The sequence below is a fragment of the Podarcis erhardii genome, assembly GCF_964252035.2.
Source record: "Podarcis erhardii genome assembly, chromosome: 2".
Lineage (NCBI taxonomy): Eukaryota > Metazoa > Chordata > Lepidosauria > Squamata > Lacertidae > Podarcis > Podarcis erhardii.
In genome coordinates, this window is record NC_138498.1 from 30110292 (window position 1) to 30123439 (window position 13148).

Genomic DNA, 13148 nt, shown 5'->3' on the forward strand with positions numbered 1-13148 from the left:
GGAGGAGGGGCTGGCACATGGCACAGTCACCAACTGCCTGTGCTGTGTGCCTCTTAATATTAAAACTATTATTTAACAAAGCAGAATGTTTCCTCTGATGTCAGGCATGCAAGATGAGGAAGGAAGCGAGCCCTCACACTTACTGTCTGTTTATATGCATTTGGATACACTAATTTATTATAAAATGTTCATTTTCTGAGCAATTTCATTTATTTAAATTATCCAATATTCTCTCCACTGGTTTGACTTCGACTCCAAAGGCACACTCCTCCATTGTCTCCTGAGACAGATGGATGCCAACAACTCAAGCAAACTAAAGGTGAATGCCCTTACTTTAAAGGCCTCGTAATATTCTGAGTCATACTTGTTTGTCACACAATTAGGCAAGCCAAGTCACATTAAAACACTTGCTACTGACAAATCCAGAAGCAGCTTTTTCAAAGCTATGTTAAATAAATGATGCCCAACAAACACATTCGAACAAACAGACAAAGATCCACAGCTGTTTTTAGAGATTGTGAGGGAGAGAACACGTTTTATTCCTGTAACCAGAGTGCTACTCCCTTTCAGCCACAAAAGGCAGGAATATTATGTGCCAAGTACAGGTTGTATTGAGGAATCTTTAAGAAATGTCAAAACACTCTCCAGTAGGTTACACATTAGTTTTTCCCTCTGGTCATTAGCTTCAAGACTTTAATCATTTGTATAGGAATAATTCATTTTTATGGCCGTAGATGGTTGCTGTCATTGCGAGAGAACTTGACTGCAATTTTTTTCCACTCCAATAAATTTCTATTGGGCTCTCATCCAGTCAGTGTAATATATCTAGATACATTTGTCCAAAAAGCTCAGTATTGCAATAGCCACCAAGATGGAGCTTATCACACATACATCACTGCCTTGCCTGTAGGTGGCTGCCCACCTCAGAGTTCTAGAAACTGAAACAGACTGAGAAATCATTTTCACCCCTTCAGCATTCATAGAGTCCTTTGTTCTATAGTAATCTATTTCTATGGGCCTTCTTCACACCTACCTTTATACTATCAGACACATTCACAGCTCTGACAGTTTTCCTGGCCTGCTGCTAAGACTGAGTCACCCACTCTCCTAAACTCCGGAATGATTTCCCTTATTATACTACCTTCGTTATTATTCCCGACCCAATAGACAAAGGCCTCGGGTCTTACATATTACAGCATTCTGCAGGTGATGCCAACCATTATTGACATTTCTCTCTCAAATACATTTCTTGCTGTGTCAACAGTAATATAGATATAGCGTGGTCAAATGACTCAATAAATTACGCATTCCTACCCACCAAAGATAGCCACAGACAAACATTGGCAAACTGCCATCTCATCAGATGGGGAGGGGGAGTTCTTCTCATGATGCTTGCCTGGTGACAAATGCACCTTCCTCTTGACATGAATATGCCCACTGCTCAATTATATAAAGATCAACCACAACAGTCCATCTGACAAGAAGAAAGAAGTGATGAGAGTGTATTTGCAGGTGCTTATGTTGTAGAGCTCTGAAATACAGCTTTACCACTTCAGACTGCATGTGAAAAAAATACTTGTTTAGAGCCTCATACTAAAATCTCCCTTTGTGTGGAAAGGTGTACATACCAACATCACATAGACAGAAATGTTGACTGGGAAATAATTCCAAATAAGCAAGTCTCCACATAAATTCTGAGGTGGTAGTGCCATGTGAAAGGAATGAATACAGTGGTATCTCGGGTTACAGATGCTTCAGGTTACAGATGCTTCAGGTTACAGACTCTGCTAACCCAGAAATAGTACCTCGGGTTAAGAAATTTGCTTCAGAATGAGAACAAAAATCGTGCAGTGGTGGCGCGGCAGCAGCGGGAGGCCCCATTAGCTAAAGTGGTACTTCAGGTTAAGAACAGTTTCAGGTTAAGAACGGACCTCCATAATGAATTAAGTTCTTAACCTGAGGTACCACTGTATGTGAGATAAATTTTTGTGAATTGAATATCTAGCTATAACAATTGTGTGAGTTTGGGGCCAATTCAGTTTCGCTAAAGTATTCAATTAAAGAATTTGCATAATACGTTATTTCAGCATTTGGAAACTGGCAAGATCTAAATAGCAACCACAGTTTAGGGTGATACCAAGCATGGTGGACTAATAGCCTACTTCTCTATAATGAGTCCCCTTATGGCACTCTTCAGTCAAGTTCTAATAGCGGAACTGGGCTCAGAGAAAAGAGCTGAGGAGGAGTGACTATAGCAGGTTTCCTCAAACTCGGCCCTCCAGATGATCCCATGATCCCTAGCTAGTGGGACCAGTGGTCAGGGATGATGGGAATTGTAGTCTCAAAAACATCTGGGGGGCTGGGTTTGAGGAAGCCTGGACTATAGGCTCTCTTCACTATGTGGCCCTTTTGCTTTTAAAACAGACCCCCTCCCTTTTTATACGTAATTGGGGCACAATGGCATTTTAAGACACCAGTCTGTCTGAAATGGGATAGCTTACTTTGGTCACTTACATTTTTTTTTTTTTTGAGGGTATGACAAACTAAACATTACATGCAAGCTTTGCATGTTTTATAAACCTCAATATCCACTTTGTTATGAAAAGGCAGCTTTGGGAGAAACCCGTTAGAGTGGAGAAGCAGCAAGGTAGGTGCTTTAACCATTTCTCTGCTCAGAATTGCTCCCCTGGCCTTGAAATCGTGTTTCTCCCCCTAGGGCAGAACTTTCCAATACTTTAGTGTGTCAGCTGCAGTGTGAATGCTCCCCACGCTCCTCCTGGGGCTGGAAAGGTTTAGTTTAACCTCCAGTTTACTAGTAAAACGGAGTTGCTGTGTCACAAAATGATGCAAAGCTGAATTACTGTGTCACGAAATGATGCATGTCCAAAAAGTGTGTCACCAACTTGAAAAGTTTGGAAACCTCTAGAAATCTATGTGGCAGAAGTAGCTTAGGGGGAAAAGTAAAGGTGCAAAATGCTAGCTGACAAAGCATTAAACATTTCTCCCACAGTAGCTTCTCCATTGCAAATCACACTTCCCAGAGCTGGTTTCCATTTAAAAAGTTGTGTGTGTGTGTGTGTGTGTGTGTGTGTGTGTGTGTTTGCATGTTGTCACAGCCACCCAGGTGGGTCCCAGCTCACGAGAGACCTTACTCCGTTATAGTTTACTTACAGGAAAAGTTTATTGAAGATAATTGCTTCTTTCACAGTTCAGCATTGTGGCTGTACGTCTGTCACGTTAGACCGCCGAAGTCCCCCTCTGACTCCTCCCCTCCTCCACACCAACTTAATAGCCTGGCTCTAGACCACCTCTTCCTCTCCTTTCTTTTCCGCAGGGTCTTTCTGCCCCCCTGGGTTCTCTCTTTCCGGGATTCGCCTGAGGCTGAATCCTCTGCCGCCTCCTGCCCCCTCCTTCTGGCTTTGGGGCCGGGCTCCTCCTCTGAGCTTTCCCCACTTCCGCGCGCCTCTATGTTTGAACTTGGCGCGCGTACGTTGCTTTTGACCTTTCCTTCGTCCTCTATACTGCCCCCTGTTCCACTCTCTACCCTTTCCGGCTGAACACCTTGCTCCAACCCCCTCTCTCTGTTTTCTCCTGTTCCTCCTCCCTCCGAGAGGCTGACAACTCCACCCCCTTTACTCCGTTCCGGCTGAGACCCCTCTGACAGCGTCTGTGCTTCACTGGGCTTTCTCCCCTCCTTTCCTGACTTTTCACAGCTTCTCTCTTCTCCTGCTTTTCGCCTGATCATGCTAGCTCCCTTTTGGGAATCCTCTGACTCACTGCTTAGGCTCATAGATTCCCTTCGAATTCCGTCATCTTCTTCCTCGTCTCTCTCTCCCTCCTCCCACTCGCTTTCCGTCTCCTCTGCCATCTCCTCACTTCTCCCAGAAACCCTGACATCCATCCCCCCCTCGAAGCCCCCCCTTCCCCCCTCCCGGTCGCTGGGTGCAGGTTGAGGGAAATGTGGTTCTTCCTGGGTCGGTTCAGGATACCGGGTGTCCACGTCAATCTTCTCCTCTGGCAGCTCCGTATACGCGTGTTCGAACTCGGGTTCCCCCCCTGAAGGCATCACAGTCTCTTCCTCCCTCACTGCTTCTCCTGGCGCTGCCTGCCAAGGACCTATCATCCACCTCTGACTCCATACCTCCCTTGGCTGATCCACCCACCAATAAGGGTTTGTCTCTCCCCCCCCCAGGCGGGGATCCCTGGTCGGGCTTGTTTTGGGCGTAGAGCCCTCGGGCGAGGAGAAACCCCCGAACGTGCTGCCCGACAAAGTGGGCGTGAAAAGCCAATCATCAAAATACTCCTCGGGCATGGGTTTGTGCGGAAAAATTGCATGAAACTCCTCCTTCAACAGGGGTTCGTCCAAAGCGTAACCCGGCACCCAGCTATTTGCAGAGACTGGAGTGCCTTCCCTGGCGAGAAAATATTCAACTCCCTCCTCCCCCCATCGTGAATCCAGTATCTCTGTGACCTCATTAAGAGGTTCTGGTCTTGGCGACTCCCCTCCCTCAGGCGCCCTTCTACGTGGCTCTGGAGGTGCTCCTGACTCTTGAAACCTGTGTGGGGCTTTGTAGGGAGTGAGCACCGACCTATGAAAGACCGGGTGCACCCTGGAGCCCTCCGGAAGGGCTAGGCGAAAAGCCACCGGATTGATCTTAGCCTCAACTTGATATGGTCCTAGCTGCCTGTGTTCTAACTTCTTTTTGGCCAACGACCTGGCCGGCATCGCGTGGGCTGCTAACCATACCCAGTCCCCAACCTGAATGTCTTCCCCCGCCCTTCTGTGTTTATCGGCTTGCACCTTATACGCCTGCTTTGCCAGCTCCAAATGTCTCCGCAGCTCCTCGTGCACCTCTTGCAACTCTGCTGCAAACTGGTCGGCATTTTGAGGTCCCCCCCCTTCAGGTGCTGTAAAGCTCGGGAAGGTTCTGGGATGACGTCCATAGTTCGCGAAGAAAGGCGTCACCCCGGTGGATGCGTGCTTCGTGTTGTTGTAGGCGAACTCAGCCATCGGCAGGTAGTCCACCCACGCCGCGGGTCGCTGGTTGGCGTAACACCGTAGGTACTGCTGCATGATCGCGTTGACCCTCTCCGCTTGACCGTTGGTCTGTGGATGCCTCGCCGACGTCAGGTTGATCTTGACGTGCAAGATGCCCAGAAGCTTCCGCCAGAAAGTGGAAACAAATTGGCGCCCCCTGTCGGACAAGACGGACTGCGGTAGTCCATGCACTCTGAAGACGTGATCGATGAAGAGCTTTGCGGTCTGTTCTGCCGTCGCCACCTTGGCACAAGGAATGAAGTGCGCCATCTTGGTGAACAAGTCCACAACCACTAACACCGCCGTCTTACCTCTGGAGCTGGGCAGGTCTGTAACAAAGTCCAACGCTACCCTCTCCCACGGTTGCTGCGGTGTCTCCAGCGGTTCTAACAATCCCGCCTGCTTCTGATGCACTGGTTTGGACCTCTGGCAGATATCGCACCTGGCTACGTAGTCCGCCACCTCTCCTCTCATCTGGGGCCACCAAAAGTCCCTTGCCACCAACTCCATCGTCTTCTCTTTGCCGAAATGGCCCGCACTCGGGGCATCGTGCAATTGTTGCAAAACCGTGGCGCGAAGCTCGTCGGTGGGCACGTAAAGGGCGCCCTTGCGAGTCAAAAGTCCATCCTGCAACTGAAACTCATTGTTGTCAGGCGACCCTCTGCGGAGCTCCTCCATCTTGGATTGTGCAAACTGATCCTCTTGCAGCGCGCGTCGCACCGCGTCCAGGTCGACTGCGATGGTAGCGCACGTCCACGCCTGCGGTGCGAAAATGTACTTTGCTGCGATTGGAGCTACTTCCTCCAGGTATTGAGGCTTTCGGGACAGCGCGTCTGCTATAACATTGGAGTCTCCAGGGATGTATTCTATTTTGAAATCGAAATCCGCAAAGAATTCCGCCCAGCGCATGTGTCGTTGGGTTTGCAATTTAGCCGTCCGCCAATACTCCAAGTTCTTGTGATCCGTGCGGACCTGCACCGTGTGCTTGGCTCCTATCAAGAAGTGTCGCCACGCTTTGAAAGCTGCATGAATGGCCAACAACTCCCTGTCCCATATGGTGTAGTTGCGCTCCGTCTTGCTGAGCTTCCGGGAGTAGAATGCACCCGGTCTCCAGTTGCCTTGCGAATCCTCTTGCAAGAGGACGGCCCCAACTGCTCTGTCTGATGCATCTGTCTCTACCCGCATGGGCCTGCCAGGATTCACGTGCAGCAGCTGCTCCTCGGAGGCGAAAAGGCTTTTAAGCTTCCGAAAGGATCGCTCTGCTTGTTCGGTCCAGACGAACTTCTTCTTCTTGGAACTGAGGGTGTCAGTGATTGCCGCCGTCGCGTTTGCAAAACCTTTAATAAACTTGCGATAAAAATTGGCAAAGCCGATGAACCTCTGGACCTCCTTCCGATTTCGAGGGCTTTTCCAGTCCAACAGCGCTTGGACTTTAGTCTTGTCCATGGCCAGTCCCTCGTCGGACAGCTTGTAGCCAAGGAAATCTACCTCTCTCACATCAAACTGGCACTTCTCCAACTTGGCGTACAGCCTGTGTTCCTTCAGCCTCTGCAGAACTTCCTTCACGTCCTTATCGTGATCCTCTGGCGATTCCGAGAAAATCAGGATATCGTCGAGAAAACAGACACACTTCTTGTAGAGGAGACCTGCCAGGACGTGATGCATGAATGCTTGGAAAACATGGCTGCCATTTTGTAGACCGAAGGGCATAACTCTGTATTCGTACGTGCCCAAAGGAGTGAACATGGCCGTCTTCCACTCGTCGCCCTTCCTGATGCGGATGAGGTTGTAAGCTCCACGTAAATCCAGCTTGGTAAAAATCTTCCCCCTCCTGACTGTAGCCAAAAGGTCGTCAATTTTGGGCATGGGGAAGGCCTTGGGCTTAGTTAGTCTGTTTATGAACCGGTAGTCCACAATGAGCCTCTTCTGGGGCGTGTCTTTCTTTTTCACAAAGAAAACAGGACTGCCTCCCGCTGCTTTAGATTCCTGGATGAATCCGCGCTTGAGGTTGTGTTCTATGAACTCCCGAAGCTCTTGCAGCTCGTCTTCCGACATGGAGTACAGCTTGGCAGTTGGCAACTGCGCGCCTGGCACTAAGTCAATCGCGCAGTCGTAAGGTCTGTGAGGCGGCAATTTGTCAGCTTCCTTTTCGCAGAAAACCTCCAAGAACTCCGCGTACTTGTGAGGAACCGCTTGCACCATACTCAGATGCAGCTGCTGTTCGGCTTCTCCTCCTTGATCGGTTTGGATGCAATTCTGGGCGCAATACGATGAACAAAAGGTGATCTGCCTCTGGTACCAAGCAACCGCGGGACTGTGCCTGTCCAGCCAACTCATGCCCAACACGATGGGCGTGTCCGATAAGTGGGTGACATTGAAACTAATAAGCTCTCGATGGTCTCCAATTTGCATCATCATGGGAGGGGTTTGCTGCACCACTTGCCCCCCCAGCAACTTCCTGCCGTCTACCGTGACCACGTTCAGAGGCGTCGTTGCAGGCAGGAGCGCTATGTTATGCTGCTTGACGAACTGTAATCCCACGAAATCGGCGTTGCTTCCCGAATCGATGGTTGTTGGAACCTCGAGAAGTCGCCCATCAGGCAGCTGGAGTGTTGCTGTGAGTAAAACTGCTGGTTTGGGAGGTAAAGGGTCCATGCGCTGCAAGGATGCTGGGGACTTCTCTACAGATCCGCCTGGCTGAGCCCCAGTAGCTCTGCTTCCAGCCAGGCACTGCAGTTTCCCTGAAGCTGCTCCTCTGATTGCACCTCTGCTGTCACAGTTGCTAGTGCTGCAGTGTGCTTCTGGAGCCTCTGGGGGCACTCTTTCGCCATATGGTGTGCACTGTCGCAGATGTAACACGTCCTGGTCCCTCTAGGAGGCTTCGCTTTGGCTGCAGCAGGGATGGGGCTCTGGGATGGCTTTTGAGCCCTAGCACCACCAATCTCCATTGGCTCCTCGCCTTCCTTCCCCATTGGTGAGGGGTGCGCACGGCTGAAATCCCTGTGCACAAAAGGGAGAGCTTTTGCTTGCGCGCGCGCTTGGGGCCCCCCCTCCTCGTGCCACGGACGTCCCTCATGTCGAATTCCTATAGCCAAAGCCCGTTGCACCACGTCTTCCAGGGTCTGGGGTCTGTCCCCCCTTGCGATCTCATCCTTGACGGAGGGGCTCAATCCCTCCCAAAAAAGATCCCTGACCGGTAGACTGTCCTTCGGCCAATCTAAGGCGGTGAGCAATGCAAAAAATTTAGAATGATATTGGCGTACAGTGGCTCTCCCCTGCCTCAGCCCGTGCATCTGCCGGCGCGCAATGTCCTTATCCACAGAGGATTGAAAACAAGCATCCATTGCCTTGATAAACGCATCTGCATTGCGACGGGCTGGTCCATCTTCGCGCCACAGATTGCGTAGCCAAGCCCTGGCCTCCCCATGCAGGTGCGAAACAATAAATCCCACTCTCTCCTCCTCATCTCTAAAATCATGACGGAGTAAATGCAGTGCATACACGACATCTGCCCTGAAGTTGGGATAGTCTTGCAAGTTGCCATTAAAATGCGAAACTAGGGCACCCCCCCTCCTTCCAAGCGCAATGCCCTCCGCTCTGGAGCCCGGGGTCCCCGCCTTGTCCGCATTTTCCCACCTTGCTTGCAAATCCTGGCACGCTTTCTCCAAGTCAGCATTCTTCTTCTGCGAAGCAATGACTGCCGTTGTGAGAGTGGTAATCTGATCCCGGAGTGCAGCCAGCTGTTCCTCAGCACTCATGGCTGCCCCGTTCGTGAGCTTCGCAAAAAAAAATTTTTGCTTTCAGAGAGAGGGGGACTTTCTGTCACAGCCACCCAGGTGGGTCCCAGCTCACGAGAGACCTTACTCCGTTATAGTTTACTTACAGGAAAAGTTTATTGAAGATAATTGCTTCTTTCACAGTTCAGCATTGTGGCTGTACGTCTGTCACGTTAGACCGCCGAAGTCCCCCTCTGACTCCTCCCCTCCTCCACACCAACTTAATAGCCTGGCTCTAGACCACCTCTTCCTCTCCTTTCTTTTCCGCAGGGTCTTTCTGCCCCCCTGGGTTCTCTCTTTCCGGGATTCGCCTGAGGCTGAATCCTCTGCCGCCTCCTGCCCCCTCCTTCTGGCTTTGGGGCCGGGCTCCTCCTCTGAGCTTTCCCCACTTCCGCGCGCCTCTATGTTTGAACTTGGCGCGCGTACGTTGCTTTTGACCTTTCCTTCGTCCTCTATACTGCCCCCTGTTCCACTCTCTACCCTTTCCGGCTGAACACCTTGCTCCAACCCCCTCTCTCTGTTTTCTCCTGTTCCTCCTCCCTCCGAGAGGCTGACAACTCCACCCCCTTTACTCCGTTCCGGCTGAGACCCCTCTGACAGCGTCTGTGCTTCACTGGGCTTTCTCCCCTCCTTTCCTGACTTTTCACAGCTTCTCTCTTCTCCTGCTTTTCGCCTGATCATGCTAGCTCCCTTTTGGGAATCCTCTGACTCACTGCTTAGGCTCATAGATTCCCTTCGAATTCCGTCATCTTCTTCCTCGTCTCTCTCTCCCTCCTCCCACTCGCTTTCCGTCTCCTCTGCCATCTCCTCACTTCTCCCAGAAACCCTGACACATGTGTATAACACAATTTTTTTGCATGAATGAATGTGGAGATAAATGGTGAGGACAGAAAAAAGGAGTATAGTATCTGAGTATAGTATTCTAGGTAACAACTAGTTATATGGTCAAACACAACTTGAGAAAACAAAACATAGGTTTTCCATTTAAAGCATCTTTAATGGAGTTGAGCCCAGAATCTATCAGAGTATTTGACCAAGTAGGCTAATGAGCCTATAAAAGAGCTATAATTTAAATGGTTCTGTCCATAAGATGGTAAAGAAATAGCCTAAGGCATCTGATGCTTGAAGGGATAAATAACAGTTTTTCCCTTCAAAATCACTAAGCCAAAACAGAGAGGAACAATTTCTCTGCATGAAATCATTCTAAAGAACAAAGCTAGGTGCTCCAGCTTTCCCAAAATATAATTCTTCAATGCAGCATTTGTAATCATGCAAGTTTCAGGAGTGCTAGTTTAAATAAAAGGTTCTATTGTAAAATCTTGGCAGTGTAGACTTGTTACAATAGTATGGCCCTCTGTGAGCACATAGCATCTTTATACATCATTATTTCAGGAAGCCAATTCTGTTCAATAACAAGAATCCACAATTCTTTCTCTCCTTTTCTCTCTCAGAGTTAGCAGTAAAGAAAAACAAGTTCTCCAACCAATTCTATAATGCTCTACGTTTTATGGTACACTCACCACAAACATATGGTAGAGATATCCAAAAACATACATACCATTCAATCTTCTCTGTACCCAAGTTAATCTACCTGTTTTAAGTGCTGGTTAGCTCTAAGAAGCCAAATGTGACAACCTGCTAGCAAGTCTAGTTCTTGGTTTGTTTCTTTTTCCTTTTAGGGAAACAGCATCATCACAACATAAATTTCTGCAAACCACTGTGGCTTCAGGTGCATTTCTAGCCCTGAGAAACTACCATAAGCAAGAGAAAGTGTTTATTCTGCTCTGGGACTGGGAAAACAAAAAAATGCAGCAGGTGGAAGAAAGGGTAGAATTCAACGTCACACTGATCATTATGTCAGCACAAGTATTTCTGCTTGTCAGATGGAACAATTTCTCTTCTCCTGCCCCTGCATGCTGTACTGGAGGTTCTCCTGATCTTCAGCAGATTTGTGGGACATTGTGGGGGTCCGCAGGGGGCAGGGAGATTTTTTTGGGAGGGAGTCCTGTTGCACTAGTGGAAGTCCTTGCACAGGCTTCTACTAGTGCACTATGTTAGCTGAATCCAGCCCAAAACAGTGGTGGCACAGGGATTGCATTTAGCCTCTTATGATGAAAGTCACATTAAACAAAGTTACAGATGGGTAGCCGTGTTGGTCTGCCATAGTCAAAACAAAATAAAAAAATTCCTTCCAGTAGCACCTTAAAGACCAACTAAGTTAGTTCTAGCTAACATTAAACAAAGTTACAGTAACTAGTCATTATGGACCGTAACCCTCTATTTCCCATGTCTTTCGGTTAACTAAACCTAAGTACATGGAACTGAAATAATTCCACACACTTCTTCTCATTAACCCTGCCTTTCCTACCCTCCTCTGTTGTCTTCTGTATGTAGAATTTCAGACTGTAACGTCCTGTTCTTTTATACCATAAAAAGTAGGATCTATTCCTCCCTTGCAAGCATAGCCAGTTTTCTAATTCTTAAGAAACAATACACAAAGATGATTTAAATTAGACTAGACTCTGTATTAGCTATGCAATCAGAATTGACTCCTCAAATGTTGAGCAGCTCCAATCCTCCATTAATCAATAACTTTGACTAGAACTATTTGCATTTGCTGGGAAACATCTTTGGGTGTAAGAAGTCAAGAATGAATATGAGGTTTGAAGCACTAGCTGATTCCTATGGAAGGGCCCATGTATGTTTCAAGAGAAAAATCAGTAACTCACCCTGAATGCAGTTCCTTCCTCTATAATGGTGGGCAACTGAGAAAGGCAGATATCCACAGCAAGGTCCCAAGCTTGCCTAAGGAAAGATAACATGACAACATTAGAAGTCTTACGTAAGTGATTGTATGAAAATGTGTGTGGAACCAGAGTAGCAAATTGTATTTGAAGGCGGTGGCCTTCAACAAACCTTAGTTTGGTATTTACTTACCTGCTTCCAATGTATTTATACCCTGCAGTTCTACCCTAAAGGGCTTTCTAGATCAGCAAACAATTTAAAACCAAATAATTTGAAAACTGCATTAGAACATTAACATTATTGAAAATCCCATGTCAGTAAGGTATCACCCATGTATCACCCATCTCAAACAGGTAATGGAAATATAACAAGACTGGAGTCAGATGATTCTCTCTGGGGAAGAAAATCTAAAGATCGGGTGTCTCTATTGAAAATGCCCTTTACCACCTGCGTAACCTCAGAAAGTAGTGGGGGGGGGGAGAGAGAGTCTGCAAATATGATCTTAGGAGCTGAGTAGGTTTGTGTGGCAGTAAATAGTCTTTTCAGGAAGTTCCAACAAAACTAATGGAGGTTGATTCTCTTCCCATATGTACCGACCCTGCGATTATCATTTCCACAAGAGCTCCCGCGAGTAGCAACACAGAAGCGTGATTTTTCTACAGTGGCTCCTTGCTTGTGGAATGCTCTCCCCAGAAAGCCTCACCCGGCACATTCAATAATATCATTAAGTGCCAGGCAAAAACATTTGTCTTCTCCCAGGCCTTGGCTAATTAAAGAATCTATGTCATTTTAAACTGTGTGTGGGTGTACAGTGGTACCTCGGGTTACATACACTTTAGGTTACATACGCTTCAGGTTACAGACTCCGCTAACCCAGAAACAGTACTTTGGGTTAAGAACTTTGCTTCAGGATGAGAACAGAAATCGTGCAGCGGCGGCACGGCGGCAGCGGGATGCCCCATTAGCTAAAGTGGTACCTCAGGTTAAGAACAGTTTCAGGTTAAGAACGGACCTCCAGAACGAATTAAGTTCTTAACCCGAGGTACCACTGTATGTCATATATTTTGTGTTTCTATATTGTAAACCACCCTGTGATCCTCACATAAAGGGCAGTATGGACTTCTACACTAATCAAAAGCCCCTTACAGCTCCAGAAATAAATTTTGTATTGGGAGATATACCCTGTGGCTGGTTAGAGATACACCAGATTATACATGTTCTGAATCACCCAAATATAAGGACTCAAGCATTATGCAGCTTAAACAGTTTTGAGCAACTGCTGATCTCAACCCACCCATTGGGAAAGGGAATCAATCATCTCCCAACTATATAAAATCCTCACACAATTGGCTCCCCTTCCCCTCACTTCATTAAGACTAAATGGGGAAAAGATTGCGGAGAAGAATTAAAGGAACAACTCAGGGAACACATTTGGAACAAACTATGATTTGAATCCATCTCAATTAGAACTTGAGAAAAAGCTATAAATGCTGGTACATGTGCCCAGCCATATTATATAGAATTAATCATAACACATCCAACCTTTTTGGATGCGCTGAATCCAAAAATCACATTGGTTTTGCTCAATC

General features: G+C 47.7%; 1 protein-coding gene across 2 annotated transcripts in view; it reads right to left on the reverse strand.

The window, feature by feature from the left end:
- Positions 1 to 13148, reverse strand: part of RPTOR (regulatory associated protein of MTOR complex 1) — a 328366-nt gene that overhangs the window by 109198 nt on the left and 206020 nt on the right. For both annotated transcript variants that reach the window (XM_081849519.1, XM_081849518.1), the window contains exon 10: positions 11544 to 11619. In XM_081849519.1, the coding sequence (XP_081705645.1) occupies positions 11544 to 11619 (76 nt within the window). The remainder of the gene's footprint in view (positions 1 to 11543; positions 11620 to 13148) is intronic.